Source organism: Ailuropoda melanoleuca, chromosome 2 (genome assembly GCF_002007445.2).
Source record: "Ailuropoda melanoleuca isolate Jingjing chromosome 2, ASM200744v2, whole genome shotgun sequence".
Classification (NCBI taxonomy): Eukaryota; Metazoa; Chordata; class Mammalia; order Carnivora; family Ursidae; genus Ailuropoda; species Ailuropoda melanoleuca.
This window is the reverse complement of record NC_048219.1, coordinates 107,637,631-107,656,234: the sequence shown is the minus strand read 5'-3', so window position 1 is coordinate 107,656,234 and position 18,604 is coordinate 107,637,631. Positions and strand designations below refer to the sequence as shown.

General features: G+C 35.1%; 1 protein-coding gene across 5 annotated transcripts in view; it reads right to left on the bottom strand.

The window, feature by feature from the left end:
* Positions 1-18,604, bottom strand: part of RAB3GAP1 (RAB3 GTPase activating protein catalytic subunit 1) — a 134,879-nt gene that overhangs the window by 44,966 nt on the left and 71,309 nt on the right. For all 5 annotated transcript variants that reach the window (XR_004623449.1, XR_004623450.1, XM_034654475.1 and 2 more), the window contains exons 11-17: positions 17,689-17,762; positions 14,786-14,878; positions 14,163-14,332; positions 12,236-12,325; positions 10,511-10,683; positions 9,234-9,288; positions 8,628-8,987 (exon numbers count right to left, since the gene is read on the bottom strand). Coding sequence is in view for 3 of the 5 variants with exons in the window: in XM_034654475.1 (XP_034510366.1) it covers positions 8,628-8,987; positions 9,234-9,288; positions 10,511-10,683; positions 12,236-12,325; positions 14,163-14,332; positions 14,786-14,878; positions 17,689-17,762 (1,015 nt within the window). In the remaining 2 variants the exon portion in view is untranslated. The remainder of the gene's footprint in view (positions 1-8,627; positions 8,988-9,233; positions 9,289-10,510; positions 10,684-12,235; positions 12,326-14,162; positions 14,333-14,785; positions 14,879-17,688; positions 17,763-18,604) is intronic.

Genomic DNA, 18,604 nt, shown 5'->3' with positions numbered 1-18,604 from the left:
ATTTGCCTAAATGTAAGACATAAAAATGAATTTTTAAATACACAGGATGCATGTTGAGAAAAAAGTAAGTTGAAATTATTCCAGATTTATATAATAAATTTGAATGTAAAAAATGAAGCATCTAAAATGAATGTGGGGGGCATAGCCTTTTGAAAAAAAATAAAGCTTGTGCTTCCAGAGTAACTTTCTTGGACTCTTCATTAACCCAAACCAAGACAACATATATACAAAACTAGTTCATTAAAAATAAGGAATACTGTTAATTAAAACTTGGAAAGAGAAACGATATAATAAATTAACCTTTGCTGGATACTTACATTCCAAATGCTTTTCAACATATGTGGTTTAATCCTTAACAAGCCAGAGTAATACAAACTATTATTAGCTATTAAAGCATTTAATATTTGATTATTAAATTAATAGATAGGGCTTTCAAACTGGAGATATGTTAGAACAGAAATACTTTCCTTTTCTTCCTGTCAATCGCTGATCACAAAACCACTTAACCTTTTTAACTGCTTTTGTGAAGTATAATCTACATATAGTGATTTAAAGGGTACATCTGATGAGTATACACCCATGAAACAATCACCAAAATGAAGATAATGAATATATCCATCACTCCTCAAACTTTCCTTATGACCGTTTTTGGAATGTCCATTAAAAAATGAATGGTATATCCATGCAATGGAACACTACCAAGCAATAAAATGAACTATTTATATAAACAGCAAAATAATTATGCTGAAAGAATTCCTACACACACAAAAATAAAAATGAATAAAATTTACTCAAAATTCTAAAAAATCCAAACCGACCTATTATTGTTATTAGAGAGCAAAACAAGGCTCAGAAAGTAAACAGCTTGTACTAGCAATACTGGGTTGGTTTTTATTTTTTTATAATTTTTATTTTGTTATATCAGTCACCATACAGTACATCCCCAGTTTTTGATGCAACATTCCATGATTCATTATTTGCATACAACACCCAGTGCACCATGCAATATGTGCCCTCCTTAATACCCATCACCGGTCTATCCCAATCCCCCACCCTCTCCTCTCTGAAGCCCTCAGTTTGTTTCCCAGAGTCCACAGTCTCTCATGGTTCATTCCCCCTTCTGTTTACTCCCCCTTCCTTCTTCCCTTCCTTCTCCTACCAATCTTCCTATCTCTTATGCTCCATAAATGAGTGAAACCGTACGATAGTTGTCTTTCTCTGCTTGACTTATTTCACTTAGCATAATCTCCTCCAGTCCCGTCCATGTTGTTGCAAATGTTGGGTAATCCTCCTTTCTGATGGCTGAGTAATATTCCATTGTATATATAGACCACATCTTCTTAATCCAGTCATCTGTTGAAGGGCATCTCGGCTCCTTCCACAATTTAGCTATTGTGGACAATGCTGCTACGAACACCGGGGTGCATATGGCCTTTCTCTTCACTACGTCTGTATCTTTGGGGTAAATACTCAGTAATGCAATTGCTGGGTCATAGGGCAGCTCTATTTTGAACTTTTTAAGGGACCTCCACACTGTTTTCCAAATTGGCTGTACCAACTGGCATTCCCACCAACAGTGTAAGAGGGTTTCCCCTTTCTCCACATCCTCTCCAACATTTGTTGTTTCCTGCCTTGTCAATTTTTGCCATTCTAACTGGTGTAAGGTGGTATCTCAAGGTGGTTTTGATTTGAATTTCCCCGATAGCTAATGATTTTGAACATTTTTTCATGTGTCTGTCAGCCATTTGTATGTCTTCATTGGAAAAGTGTCTGTTCATATCTTCTGCCCATTTTTTGATTTGATTATTTGTTTCACATGTATTGAGTTTAAGAAGTTCTTTGTAGATCTTGGATACCAGTCTTTTATCTGTAGTGTCATTTGCAAATATCTTCTCCCATTCCGTGGGCTGCCTCTTAGTTTTTTTTGACTGTTTCCTTGACCGTGCAGAAGCTTTTTATCTTGATGAAGTCCCACAAGTTCATTTTTTCTTTTGTTTCTCTTGCCTTTGGAGATGTGTCATGAAAGAAGTTGCTGTGGCCAAGAGGTTGCAGCCTATGTTCTCCTCTAGGATTTTGATGGATTCCTGTCTCACATCAAGGTCTTTCATCCATTTGGAGTTTACCTTTGTGTATGGTGTGAGAGAGTGGTCAAGCTTCATTCTTTTACATATAGCTGTCCAATTTTCCCAGCACCACTTCTTGAAGAGACTGTCTTTTTTCCACTGGATGTTTTTTCCTGCTTTGTCAAAGATTAGTTGCCCAAAGTGCCGAGGGTCCATTTCTGGGTTCTCTGTTCTGTTCCATTGGTCTATGTGTCTGTTTTTGTGCCAGTACCATGCCGTCTTGGTGATCACAGCTTTGCAGTATAGCTTGAAATCTGGCAACATGATGCCCCCAGCTTTGTTTTCCCTTTTCAACATTTCCTTGGTGATTCGGAGCCTTTTCTGTTTCCACACAAATTTAAGGGCTGTTTGTTCCAGCTCTTTGAAAACTGTCATTGGTATTTTGATCGGGATGGCATTGAAAGTATAGATTGCTCTGGGTAGCACAGACATGTTAACTATGTTTATTCTTCCGATCCATGAGCATGGAATATTTTTCCACCTTTTTGTGTCTTCTTCAATGTCTTTCAAGAGTGATTTGTAGTTTCTAGAATATAGATCCTTTACGTCTCTGGTTAATTCCGAGGTAATGTATGATTTTTGGTGCTATTGTAAATGGAATGGATTCCCTAATTTCTCTTTCTTCAGTCTTATTGTTCGTGTATAGAAATGCAACTGATTTCTGAGCATTGATTTTGTATCCCGCCACATTACTGAATTGCTCTGTAAGTTCTAGTAGTTTGGGGGTGGAGTCTTTTGGGTTTTCTATATAGAGTATCATGTCATCTGCGAAGAGAGACATTTTGACTTCTTCTTTAGCAATACTGTTAATAAGTGGTAGTGCCAGAATATAAATCTAGTTCTGGTAGATTCCACAACCAAGGTCTATACCACAAGAACTCAATGCCAACTACATGCTCCAAAACAAAATTAGATTAACTATACACTTGGTTTCTAGAATTAGAATATTCTGTCCTAATACTAAAATTTAACAATGAAATACCTAAAGAATATAATTTACTTTTAAAAGCATATAATGAGCAAAAAGCATAAGGCCTGTCAAACAAAAAAAACTAATCTTGTAAATGATAGCCACCTGGCAAAGAAACAGTAAAAGCATGGATAATAGAGTTAACAGAATCCATGCTTAAAATCGTCAAGCAAACATCCCAATATCCAACTGTATAATTATTAAAATTAATCAACCCATTTCAAAATATAAAAACTGCTTACAAACTTAAGCAAATTCTTGCATCTTGAGAAGGAATATTCACCACTTATGTCTTATAAGAAAAAGTCCTCAGAAGAATAACAGCTAAAAACTGCGTGCTTATTGTGGACTAGACATTGTATTCACTTATCACGTGCTATTTTACTTAAAATTCACAATTAGCTTAATGCTAACCTCAATACGTAGAAAAGCATTTCATAAAATATAACACGTGTTCATGATAAAAACTCTCAAAAACCAGAATAGAAGAGAATTTCCTTACTATGAATAATGATATCAACATCAGATACATTCAATGATTATTATATGCTTTCCTCCTGAAACTGAGAGAACAGGGTCCATACACTAATCAACACTATACTGGTGGTCCAGTACAATAAAGTATGAAAAAGAATTAAAAAGTATAATGGTTGGAAAATCAAAATTCAAACTGTCTATATTAACAGAGAACATGAGTGTGTATACAGAAAACTCCAAATAATCTACAAACTGCTAGAAATAGTAAGTAAATGTACTAAGATTGCTAGGTCCAAAGTCCACATACAAAAATCGACTATTTCTACATAACAGGGAAAAAAATTTTCAATGGAATTTTTTAAATGCCATTTAAGAAATTAAACATTTAAGAAATTACGAAGCCTATGAATTAAATCTAATAGAAGATATGCAAAACCTCTACACTGAAAACTATGAAACACTGATAAGGTAAAGTAAAAGAAACCTTAAATAAAATGAAAGGTATTTCATGGTCATGGGACTTAAAATTGTTAAGACATCAATTCTCCCTAAATTAATTTATAAATTCAATGCAATATGGATTAAAATCCCAACAGGATTATTTGATATGTAGAAAATGACAAGCTGATTCTCAAATTTACAAAAAATGCAACGGATAGCCAAGATATCCTGAAGAACAAAGTTAGAAGATTTATACTACAAGACAGAAAGACTGTAAGTTACAATAATAAGTATCTTATTGGTACAAGGACAGACAGAGACTAACAGAGTGAATAGTCCAGAAATAGACCAACACACATACGATCATATGATTTACAACAAAGACGCCACTGCCATTCTGTGGAAAAAATCAGTTCTTCTGAATAATGGTGTTGGAACATAATTATATATCCTTTTTAAGATTTTTTTTTTTTAATTTGACAGAGATAGAGACAGCCAGCGAGAGACGGAACACAAGCAGGGGGAGTGGGAGAGGAAGAAGCAGGCTCATAGCAGAGGAGCCTGATGTGGGGCTCGATCCCAGAACGCCAGGATCACGCCCCGAGCCGAAGGCAGACGCTTAACTGCTGTGCCACCCAGGCGCCCCCATAATTATATATCCTTACAGAGAAAAGACAATCAACCTTTTCCTCATACCAAACACACTCAATCTGAGGTGGGTCACAAACATAAATGCAACAGGTAAAACAATAAAGCCTCCAAAAGAAAACATAAGAGACTATCTCCAGGACACCAGGATAGAAAAAGATTTCTTAAAAGGGAGACAAAGGACTATCCACGTAAGAGAAACACTGACAGCTCAGACTTTGTTAAAATTAAGAGTATCTATTCAATAAAAGGCAACATTAAGAAAGTGAATAGACAAGCCATAGACTGGAGAAATTACGTATAATACATACATCTGACTGAAAACTCACATCCAGAATATATGAAAAAACCCGCAAAGCAATAAGAAAAATAACAACTAACTTTAAAAAATAGGCAAAGGCTTTGAATAGGTACTTCACCAAGAAGATATCCAAATGGACAATATATTATGAAATACAACATATGAAAATGTGTTCAGTAGCATTATTTACCAGGGAAATGTAAAAACCTGAGATACTGCTACATACCCACCAGAAGGCCAAAAATTTAAATGACTATAATCAAGCATGCAGAGAAGACTCAACATAGCAGACTTCAGGCTGCTATCCTTTGAAAGGCCTGTTCGCAAAGTTGACCCTTCGCTGGCATCTAGAAACTTGGATTTTGACAGGGTCCCCAACATCCTCAGAACTCGTAAAAATGGCACACTGTGCCTAAATTATTTGTGCAAACAATATGGTTTATGCTGAACACCTGCTTTCCTTCCGGAAATCTGGAATTATGGTACGTGCTAGGAGCTAGGCAGAGGGTACCAATGTGACCAGCCCCCCAGTAAAAACTCTGAGCACCGACATTCTAAAAAGTCCCTCGGGTAGACAACATTTCACATGTGATCACTATTCATTGCTGGACTGAGAATTAGGCATATCCTGTGTGATCACACTAGGAGAGGACTCTTGGAAGCCTGTGTTTGATATCCTCCAAACTTTGTCCCATGGGCCATTTCCTATTCCTGATTTTGCTTTGTATCCTTTTACTATAATAAATTATAGCTATGAGCACGACTACATGCTGAGTCCTGTGAGACCTCCTAGCAAGTCATCAAACCTGGGAGTGGTGACACACCAAATGTTAGGGATTATGTGGAATAAACCACAATTGTTATATATTATTGGAGGGAATATAAACCATTTAACCATTCTGGGAGACCATTTGGCAATATCTACTAAGGCAAAAACATATTTCTATCATATGGCAAAAACAATTCTACTCTTAGAAATTTATCCAAAAGAAAATGAATGCCTATGTTCACCAAAAGACACTTAAAAGAATGTTCGTGTAACAAAATATTACAAAGTAATAAAACACACACACACAAATAATGATTCATGTAACAATATGGATGAATCTCACACATGGTAGTTTAAAAAAGCTCAACGCAAGAGTAGGAAATGTATGATTGCATTTATACACAAAAGAGTAAGCAGAAGATAATTCCATTTATGAGATTCAAAAACTGACAAAATTAACCCATGGTGATAAAGTTAGAAAAAAACTTACCTGGATGGGAGTACCAGGCTATGCTATCCAATACCTGGCTTTTTAAATTTCAATAAATTTATTAAAATAAAAAAATCAGTTCCTTAGTTGCATTAGCCACCCTTCAAGCACTCAATGGCCACAAATGGGTAATGGCTATAGTACTGGACAGGAGAGAGAGAAAATGTCCATTTCTATTTTCAGAAAGTTCTACTGATCAGTACTATTCTAGAATGATGGCAATTTTCCACACCTTATTCTGGATGGTAGCTGAGTTTTTAAAAATGAAAAAACTCACTGAGCAGAATACTTTAGATTTGTGCACTTTATATATAGTTTATAAATCAATAAACAGGCAAATAAATGTCTTCAAAATGACGGGAGAAAACATGCACAATATATATAACAAAGGATTTGTATCTAAAATATAAAGGACTAATATAAATCAATAAGAACAAGTCAGGAACCTGAAGGAAAAATGACAGGCAAGTCAAAGGAAAAGATGGCCAATAAATATACTAAATGATACTTAAGTTCATCAAAAATCAGGGAAAACAATCTAAAACATTGAGATACTACTTTTGTCCATCATACTGGTAAAAATATATATGACTGGGAACATTGATTGTTTATAAAAAATTAAGTAAAATATGAATATAAGTTCCATGAGTACAAGAACCTTACTGTCCACTTTACTCCTAAATTCCCAAGTTCTAGAACAGTGGTTGGCATATATTAGGCACTCAATACAGATTTCTGTGAGGAAGGAATTGAGAAAGGGAAGGCGAGCAAAGAATAATATTCCCTTATTCCTATATATTCACCAGTGACCAGAGTATAAAAAGGTAAAGCCTTTTTGAACATTAATTTTGTAATTTGTGTATCTGCCTATCCAGCAAATCCACTTCATATTTTCTTCCTTAAGAAACATTCAAACGTGGGGGTGTCTGGGTAGCTCAGTCGATTAAGCATTTGCCTTTGGCTCAGGTCATGATCCCAGAGTCCTGGGATCGGGCCACACATTGGGCTCTCTGCTCAGCGGGGACTCTGCTCTCCCTCTCATTCTCCCTCTTTGCTCTCCCTCTCTCTCTCTCCCTCAAATAAATAAATGAAATCTTAAAAAAAAACACATTCAAATGTGAACACACAATATGTGAAAAACTACAAGAATTTGTCCTGTAGCACTATAATAACAAAAACTAGCAAATAACATATACTGTGCATTAAGAGGGGAATGGTTAAATAAGCTATGTCTCGTCTATGCCATAGAATATTACACAGCAATTAAAAAGGAATAAAGTAGACCTACATGTAATGACATGGAAAGATCTCTAAGACATACTAAACAAAAAGTTATACACCAATGCACACACTTAAAAACAAACAAAAAAGGGGCACCTGGGTGGCACAGTCAGTTGGGCTTCCAACTCTTGGCTCTGGCTCTGGTCATGACCTCAGGGTTGTGAGATCAAGCTAAGCACCGAATCTGCTTTCTCCCTCTCCCTCGGCCCCTCCCCACCACTCTCTCTCTCTAAAATAAATAAATAAAATCTTAAAAAAGCAAAAAACAAAAACCAAACCAAAAAATCCACAAAACTATGTATCTTATATATACACATATATGTACATCAAAATACAGTAACAGGTATATGAAATTATAACCCAAACCAGTAACAGTGGTTACTTGTAGAGATGACAGTTAAACTAGTGGGTAGTGGCTTTTATTTTTTCTAGGTTGAGTATTTCACAATAAAAAGTATTCACATACTTATGCAAAAACAACCCAACAAAACTATTGCTCTTCCACAGGTGTTGAGTTGCTGCTGTTCTACTTCCTAATGGTGTGAAGTGGCTTTGAACTGTATTTTTGAACAGATAAAACTAAGCATATAAATTAAAGGATTTTTACTTTTGTTCTTTCTTTATTTTTGGATTTTTTCTTTTCTTTTTTTTTTTTTAAAAGATTTTATTTATTTATTTGACAGAGATAGAGACAGCCAGTGAGAGAGGGAACACAAGCAGGGGGAATGGGAGAGGAAGAAGCAGGCTCATAGCGGAGGAGCCTGATGTGGCTCGATCCCATAACGCCAGGATCACGCCCTGAGCCGAAGGCAGACGCTTAACCGCTGTGCCACCCAGGCGCCCCTATTTTTGGATTTTTTCTTAAACACCTGTGTACACACGACTCATTTTAAGAAGTAACAGATCACCTTAACCATGATGAACTACTATCTTCCTTAACTTCAAAACATTTCTCAGTTTCAGAAATAATACCTGAAAGCCCCAATAGTTTATTTAGATTTGAAATCTTAGACCTTTGACCATAGATTGTTTAAAGAATTGCTCCTACACAAAGCAAACATTTCCTACTAGGATGAAGATAAAAAAATTAAAACAATTAAAACTTAAAGAGCCAGTCCATACCCTACCTGGGTCACTGGAATGTAGAGAGGTTCTCCATTATGCAGCAGGGTGAGTTTTCCATGCTGATATAGTCGTCCTTCCGGTTTTAAGCTTGTCATCTCCTTAGGTCCTCCTTTCTTGCCACTCTCTTGTCCATTTCCCTTAAGTTCTTCAGTATCACTTAGGCATTCAAAAAATTCTTCTTCACTGTCACTCCAAGAATCCCAAGATTTTCCTACCTCTCCCTTTTCCTTATCCATATCTTTTAGATTATCTGGCCCCAGCTGGTCTCCAGCTTTTCCAGCATCCCCTGGATACATATCTGAGGTATTTGTCTTTCTCCCCTCATCACGGGCCTTCTTTCTTTCAATACAACAATTTAACATCTTAAGAAAACAGAAATAACAATTATATTTAAATTAGTTACAGTAAAATAAAAATCTATCCAGTTCTTCAATATTTAATTTACCTTCTCCACCCCTTCCCTGGACTCTACTGTGAGTAACAGTGACTACAAGTAACCTACAGCAGCACAATGAGAATAGCCCATAATCCATTATTACATTTAGTATTAGAATAAACTTCAATTAAATTAAGACCGTATTTAGATACTGTCAATGGGAAATCTTTACCTGTAGTTTCTGATGCAGTAAACAACATCTTAGATCTGGGGGTCCACTTGCCAATCTATCAAATAAAGCAGTGGGAAAAGTTAGTTTTAGTAAAATGGCTTCAGGTATGTAAATTTCTAATGCTACTATAAATTTTAGCCATTTGATAAGAAATCAAAACTAGATTTTAACAGGTAAGATAACTAAGATGGAGCAAATAAGACTAAAAAATCAAAATTTATTTTATCCTCCTAGTACACCACAGCAAATATATTTTTCAAAGCATAATAGAAAACTAGTAATAGCTCTCACGTTAATAGAAACTTATAATGAAAAAATGTCTCTAAATCCACCCCAGGGAGTAGCTAACAGACAGTATTTCACACCATACAAAACAGCTTAGATTACATATTCAGTTTTCAATTATTATAGAGGTTTCTCAATATAAAAAAAAACACTGATTTCCATATCTCTTTTGCCAAGAGGAGCCTGAACTGCCTCTAGTTCTAAACCACTAAGTTTCCCAAAATCAGCCAAGAGATAATCCAGCTAAGCAGGGACTGGCAAAAGTTAAGACTTTTGGCTTAATCACCAATTTATATTACTCATATCATAATACTGCTTTAGCATATGCAGATGAGCATGTAATCCATGCATTATTGAAATATATGGTAACTAAAGTTTTCTACTTATTAAGTGAAATGTCAACATAAATTCCACAAAAAAATTGCAGGTAATATTGAGTATCTGAACTTACGAACTCTAAAAATGTTTTTTTCTTCAACTATAAAAATTTATGTTCACTACAGAAGACTTAGAAAATACACAAATGTATAAAGGACAAAATAAAAACATAATTTCACACCTGGGAAAAACTACTGTTAACATTTGGCTTTATTTCTTCCCAATTATATTTCTATAAATATAGATTAATAAAACTGAAAGCACTTGGTATACAAAACACCATATTCTACTTTACTACAAATATTATGATCATTTTCTCTTTTTAGAGACTCTTGGGGAAAAAAAACAAACTTGTAATAGATTCATAACTTTCCACTGTAGACATATATCATGATTTACACCATTCTTTTATGTTTGGTACTTAGGTTGCTTCACCTTTTTTCCCCCTATTATAAATTTGCTACAATGAACACCTTTAAGTATAAATCACGTCCAAAGTTTCTTACCACTTTCTTAGGGTGGATTTCCTAGAAGAGAAGAATTAATGGATCAAAAGACTAATTATGCTAACAAACAAAAAACCTACATACACAAACAAAAATTGAAATTCTTACCCTGGAATCAGAAAGTTGTTTTCCCATCTGAAACGCATTTCAAGAACAAATTCCTGCCAGAGGTGTGCCACTCCTTTCAATCCTCCATGGTAGAAATTGATCATACAAAGACACAAAGCCAATTTGTATGTTAAACTGTCAGATGGTGCAGATTTGAACTGATTGTAGAGATTCTGAATTTAACAAAATAGAAACAAAGCAAAATTTGTTAACAACATATTTGCAGGTATAACCAAAAACTGTATGGTTGGGAAGATTTTAATACTAAAATTAACCTATCCTGCTAAACTACCGCTTATCAAATGCTTAATATATTACTGCCTAAATTGTTCTTAGGCAGTCCCATGTTTTCAAAATTTCTGCAAGGATCAAAAGACTGACACTACAGTTCAGAAAAGTTAAAGTCACAACGTGCAATTTCTTCTGTGGAATCTTCAAGATGAATTCCAAATATGTTGTTTTTAAAATCTTTTTTTTTTAAGAATTTATTTATTTATTTGAGAAAGACAACACGAGAGAGAGAGAGAGAGAGAGAGCATGCGCACGTGTGCACATGGGAACATGAGTGGCAGGGGGCGGGGAGCACAGGAGAGGGAGAAGCAGACTCCCCACACTGAGCAGGAGGCAGATGTGGGGCTCCACCCCAGAACCCCAGAATCGTGACCTGAGTGGAAGGCAGATGCTTAACCAACTGAGCCACCCAGGAGCCCCTTAAAAATGTTTTAATTATAAATGAGTATACATTTTTTATCAAATCAGAAACATAAAACCAGAACTGTATAAATTGAAAATATAAAGCCTCTGCTTTTCTCATTTCATGAAATCTACTTCCCAAAAGTACCTACTGAAAACAGTTTGATTTATCTCTATGCCTGTCATTTAAACATCTCATTTCTCAATTTATTAAAGACCTGGATAAGGAACACATAAAAATTTTGCTTCATTTTACGCATTTTATTTCATTAAAGTGTTCCACTCACTGTCTGGTTTTGAAATCCAGAGAGCAATCTATTGCAAAACATCAATTTGATAATTATATAAGAAGTCTAAAATGAGGGAAATCCTAAAATCATACACAATATACTTATTTTTTCACCGTTTCCAGAAAAGTTCTTGCTACAGAAAATACATATGTATGGCCAGTGTGTCATAATCTGAGTGGAGGCCATGATCTCTACTAAAGCTTTCCTGAGATGATTTTTAAAATAAAAAGATCCCTGGGGCACCTGGGGTGGTTCAGTCCATAAAGTGACCAACTTTTTTTTTTTTTTTTGAGAGCAAGAGAGAGAGAGAGAGAAAGAGAGAAAGAAGGGCAAAGGGGCAGAGGGAAAAGCAGGCTCCCCACTGAGCGGGGAGCCCGACATGGGGCTCGATCCCAGGACCCTGGTATCATGACCTGAGCCAAAAGCAGACGCTTAACAGACAGAGCCAGCCAGGCACCCCAAAGTGGGCAACTCTTGATTTCCACTCAGGTCATGACCTCAGGACCCTGGGATGCCCTGCATCGGGCTCCATGCTCAGCAGGGAGACTGCTTGAGGAGGCTCTCTCCATCTCCCCCCACCCTGGCCGCATGAGTGTGAGCCTGCTCTCTCTCAAATAAATAAATATTTTTTTAAAAATTAAGTTAAAAAACAAAAAGATCCTTATACTACTAAACTAGCAATATCGCAATCCCTTAGAAATTCAATGCACTTTAAATATTTTAATATAAAACTACAACTTACATAATCTTCACTCTCTGATACAGGATTATTGCTGTCTATGGAAGAACTTCCATCTAATGGTTTCTCAGAAGCAGCATCAGGGAATAAGAACTTGGGGAGAAGAAAAAAAAATAACCACATTTCAACCAAATTTCCTACTTTGTTGATATAGTAACTCATATAAACACTATTTTATTTTTTAGTGGTTTTGCTACTAAAACAATGGAAATGTGCTTATTGTACTGGCCAGTGGGTTCTACACTATATCATTTTGTTTTTCTTTGAAAATACAGAATTTCAGTGATAAGCCAATTTTAGAAACCAGAGATGTTTCTTAAAACCACCTGGGTTTGTAGACTACACAATGCAAAACCAAAATCTCTTCACTATGATCCACGATCATTAAATTCCTTAAATAGTATTAGGCAAAACCTAGGAGAAAAATGTTAAATATGCATATATTCATTAGGCTCTATGAAGTTACATAATCCACAAGTTTTCATATATGAAATATTAAGAATATGATATTTAAGACCATAACTTTCCAAGATACCCCTAGAAAGTGGGAAGCAGTCTAAACCTGTAATGAATGACCAGTTCATCTTTTCCATGTGGTTTCTGTATACGTGTGTAGGAATGGTTAAAAAAAAAAAAAAAATCCAGTTCATATGACAACTAGACTAAAATCTCTAAGGATATATTCTTAAGAAGGAGCCTTTCCCGGGGCGGCTGGGTGGCTCAGTCGGTTAAGCATCTGACTCTTGATCTCAGCCCAGGTCTTGATCTCAGGGTTGTGGGTTCAGGCCCTGCATCTGGCTCCATGCCAAAAAAAAAAAGACGAGGCCTTCTCTGCAGAAATTTATTTTCAGTCCTTTCATCACTGTTCTTCCCAAGTGTTCTGTTGTACTGCTGACTTGTGCAGTCAGTCAGTCTTTTACTATGCATACTATGCCACATATTACAGAACGTGCTCAGGAGACTTTTTTAAACTTAGAGGAACTACTCTGTACCAACCCCCACTACTAGGTACATTTACAAACAATACCTTAACCTAAAACCACTGTGTAAGGTAAATACTACTGCCTACTTCTTACAGATATACAAGCTGAGAATCTGGTTAAGAGTCTTATTCAAATTAATGGCTGGGATGAGATTAACAGTAAGTTTCCAAGTCCAGTATTCTTTTCATTGCACTACTCAAAGTTTGTTCCCAAGACTGTCTTAATGCACAAACTGCCAGAAATACGATTATACCTACAATTATAGTAAGAACAGCTATCATTTACCAGAGGCCTATTATATGTCAAGTAGTGTAACAGATGGTCCTTCCATCCTCCAAACAATCTAACAGGGTTTTATTAGCCTAATTGATAGAAGATAAAACTGGTATTAAATGACTTATTCAAAATGATATAGTAAGTCAGGATTAACCCTGGTGTGTGTGGTTCCGAGGCTGGGCCTGTTCCACAATTCTATACCTAGGAGACACTTTAACTCCTTCTAGTACTTACTATAAAGCTTTCCCTAGACTTTTGTGAAAGGAAGGATTCAAAAGCCCAATTCTGATGTTGACCTTAAAACAATATTAAACTGCAAGATGAAGCTCGGTGTTTCAGCACTGTTCCTATTTCCAAACCTTCTTTCAAGAAGCAACTCAAGTGCCCCTCTTTACGACACATTCCCTGATTCCCACTGCCTAGACAGAGACAAACACATTCTCTGCTGTGTTCTCACAGCCACTTTGCCAGACTTCTCCTATGCAACATAGTACTGTAACTACGGTTTACTTTCCTTCTTCCCGTTAAACTCGGGGGAGTTCTCTGAATGTGGAGACATTGTTTTACTCGTTTTATATTCCCAATCCAGTGCTTGCCACATAGAAGGGACTGGAAAGATAATAAATAAATGCGTATGCATACAGACATACATAGACACTACATTTAGTTACCAAGAGAATAGTATTGAGGACATCATTATTCAGTGGTGACTCTTCTACACCTCTGTGTTTTCGTATTTTCTTCTTTGCAGTGTGTACCATATTTGAAACTGATAATTTATGAATTGGAACCGGTGCTGGCTCTGTCAATTTTGACAAAGCATGAGTTATATCAGCAATTTCTATAAAAAGAATAGAAATGAACAGAAATTATATCACCAACCTTAGCAAGTTAAAGTGATGAGTAAACTGTAGATTGTATAAAATATTTTAGTCACCCTTTTCACTGGTATATGGTCTCAGAACTATAAAATTTTAAGACACACATTCAGCTTTATATGCATCCACAATGACAAAGGTATAACACAAATTATTTCTCTCCAGAAGTTTAAAAATAAACCCCTAAAACCCTGCTTTTCAAAATCTCTCACATTTTTGGTAGAAAGAACTTATTAAATGTGCTTAATTTTTAAGCTCAGAGTATAGCCTGGAAAGAAATGGTAGCAGTCCAGTCCACAAAACTTGTTTTTCCAACTCAATTCAAATGTGAAAACAGATGAAAAGTTACTGGAAAAATGCCAAAGAAGAAGGGTTAGATGTTTGAAAGTAAATTAAAAAAAAAGAAAGTAGGTCACCTCTCCCTTCTTCTTCAAATGTGGATCGTCCAAGAATCTCATCAGTTGACTCCTTTCGACGGCAAATTTTAAAGAATTCAGTGACAAAATCACCTACATAGAAAAAATGTTACTCATTTTTGACGCTTAACTAAAAGAAATCAGTCCTACAAATTAAAAGTACATGTCTTTACGCAAGTAACGAATCATGGAACTTTACATCAAAAACTAGGCATGTACTGTATGGTGACTAATATAATAAAAAAAATTATTATTAAAAAAAAATAAATAAAGTACATGTCTTTTCACAACAGCTGTAAGAAAGATATGGTAGAAAAAGAAACCATTCAGTTTTTCCACCCAAGACAAAAGTTAATCCTGCTTCAAAGGTTGCCTTGTTCTTCCCTTCTCTCCATGTCCCAGGATATTAAAAAAGTTTTTCCTTAGAATGCCTTCTAGAATGAAAAGTAACTGTACCTAGTAATATTAAGCACTTACTATGTGTGCCTGAAGAAGACAAATAATATCCCTTCTCAGTGAGTTGTAAAAGTATTAAGAATATCACTATATGCACATAGTGCCACCTTAACTGCCACCCTTCTAGAATTCTGGGTCCACTAAAAAAATTAAAATTAAAAAGAAATTCTGGTCCTTTCACAAAGATGGTGCCAAAGGCCAAAAGGAAGCCCTGTCCCTCCCAAAGCCAAAGCCAAAGCTTTGAAGGCCAAATAAGCAGTGCTGAAAGGCGTCCACAGTCACCAAAACAAAAAAAAAGATCTACATGTCACCTAACATTCTGATGATCCAAGACACTGCATCTCCAAAGGCAGCCCAAATATCCAAAAGAGCACCCCCAAAAGAAACAAGCTTGATCACTATGCCATCATCAAGTTCCCCAACTACTGAGTCAGCCATGAAGAAAACAAAAGACAACACCACACTTGTTTTCACTGTGGATGTCAAGGCCCACAAGCACCAGATCAAACAGGCTGAAGAAGCTCTAGGACACTGATGTGGCCAAGGTCAACACCTTGATCAACCCTGATGGAGCAAAGGCATTTGTTCGACTGGCTCCTGACTATGATGCTTTGGATGTTGCCAATAAACTGAGTCCAGCTAGCTAAATCTAATTGTTTTCGCCATTTAAAAAAAAAAAGAAAGAAAGAAAGAAATTCTGAAGATATGTTTCTAGAGGATTAAGAAATCATGTAGCATAAAGTTATTTTAGCTTCAGCTGCATATTAATGGTACACTTCCTGTCATTATTATAAGGGGAAAAGGTTTGATATCTTCTGAAGAGCTGCAATGAAATGTTTGTACAAAGAAATTAAAGTTTACCAGGAACCATCAGTACTAAAACTATTACACAATACAAGATAGCAAGTACATCTAAGTTTTAGAATTCAACAACTAGTTCTGAATAAATCTAGAATATTTTCTGGACTTCTTCAGAAAAGTAAGATAATCCTGTAATTCAATCATATAAACTATATGACTCTATATATAACTACAACATATATAATTATGCATGACTACATAATTCTTTAATCCCATCATATAAACATATAAAGTCAAAGAGATAGGGTGCGATCATGGAACAATAACTTAAAATGAGAATACTTTAAATTCTAAGGTCCTCTGCAATTATCAAAGCAGTCAGTGGATGAGAAACAATAAGGAACTAAGAAACAATTTAGTAAATAAATTTAATAATCCAATGATTAAAGAGAAACTATTTATTGAGCATTTACTATACAAAAGGCACTGTATTAAATGTGATACACAAACACACACAATCTTACTTGATCCTCTCAATAACTCTATGCATATACTATTGTCTCTATTTTACCGAGACTTGAAGAAATTAACGAAACTTGTTCAAACTGGCAGACCTAGGATTTAGAGTAAGGTCTCACCAATTCTAAAACTCTCTACTGTCTCCCTAATACCCCAAGACAAATTCACCAGTGGCAGGAATTTTACCTTATACATCTTTGTATTCACCATTACGTAGTTAGCAAAAATGGCAAGTGCTAATTAGTATTTAATGAACAGTATATGATGAATTTTAAAGAACTCAAGAAAATAATACTTTAGAGAAATGCATCATTACTGTCATCAGTAAATATTTAGTAACTCCATTAGCTGAATGGTAATTTAATATCAGGTTATATGGAGTGAAGGTGGCTGATATGAAAACAGAAATGAAATATCTTTATATGTAGTAAATATGAAAGAAAAAGATGGAAGGACACATTGAGGAGACTTCATGAAAGACACACATCTACAAAAATGATAAAAAAAAAAAAAAAAAGAAGAAGAAGAAGAAGTGCCAGATATGGGATACAATAATCTTTTCTCAAAGGCAAATCAACATTTTTCCAAATATTTCTATTTATGATATTTCACTTGATCCTTCACACTTCTTTCCCTCTATCAGAAAATAAGTTTGCAGATATGGTACAACTTTACAGAAGGGCTCTAAAGACTGTCAACAAGAGCGTTCTTCCCCTCATATACCACAGATCCAGAGGATGGCAAAAGGTAGAAAGTACTGCACTAACAAGACTGGAAGATGCAACCTGCCACAAGAAGAAAAAAAGGGAGTGACATAAAAAGCCTTAGAAGAATAAAACTCAGATCATGAGAAAATATGTGAGAATTCTGAGGGGTAGACTGGTTAAAACTAAAAGACAAGAAAGAAATCCTGCTAGTGCTATTCAAGACTTACTTTGCTGTTGGCAAAGATTTCTTTTTTAATGGTATTAACTGAGAAGATCACAAATGTAAAAAAAAAAAAAAAAAAAAGTATCCTTTTGATAGGTGAAATAAAGCATAACGAATACAGTCTCCCTAATCTGGAAGATGGGCAGATTGGTGGGGAAGGAACATAATTTCAGGAAAGGAACATAACCATGTCTTACCCAGCAAACATTGAGGGTTCTCAGCTTTTCGAACTCTAACAGACCAATGGGGAGCCTGAATAGGATCCAAATCACTAAAATACAAAACAAAATAGACATAAGATCCTAATTATGACAATCTGCAACCCATTAATTTATTAAAGTGCAATCTAACTAATTATATAAAAGGACAAGCAATCCATTTTGCCTCCCTTAAACTCACTGTTATTCAGATGATAAGGCCACTTGGATAAGTTTTTTAAAAAACCCAGAATCTTAAGAAATCAAAGTTTGTAGACAAACAAGCACAAAAAGAAAAACCACAATCAAAACAGAATAATCAAAACACAGAATATAAAAATTATTCTGAACAGGCAATGTACACTGATAATCTAATAAAACATTAATTTTAGAAATAATAAAAAAGCACACTGGGTGTTATATGCAAAAAATGAATCATGAAACTTTACATCAAAAACTAGGGATGTACTATATTGGTGACTAACATAATATAGTTAAAAAATATTATTAAAAAAAGAAAAGAAATAATAAAAAAGAAATGAGAAACAAGCAAGTATGCACAATGATCTTAATCAGTTTTTTTATAGCACTAATAGTAAAAACAGAGACTACAAAAATTTGCACAAGGTCAAATGTGCCCTATTTTCTCAATTATATAGATTATTATACATCCACTTAATGGGTTATGCAGAAATTTTAAAAATAACAATACAGATCTTTATTGGCATAAAATATGTAAAGATACATACTAAATAAAGCAAATATATAAATCTAAACTTTAAAAAGATACGTTCCCATAAAAATACTGAATCATTATGCTGTACATGTGAAACTAATATAATGTTACATGCCAATTACATCTCAATTAAAAAAAAAAGTATACACCCCAAAATGTTAACTGGCTATTTTTTATGTA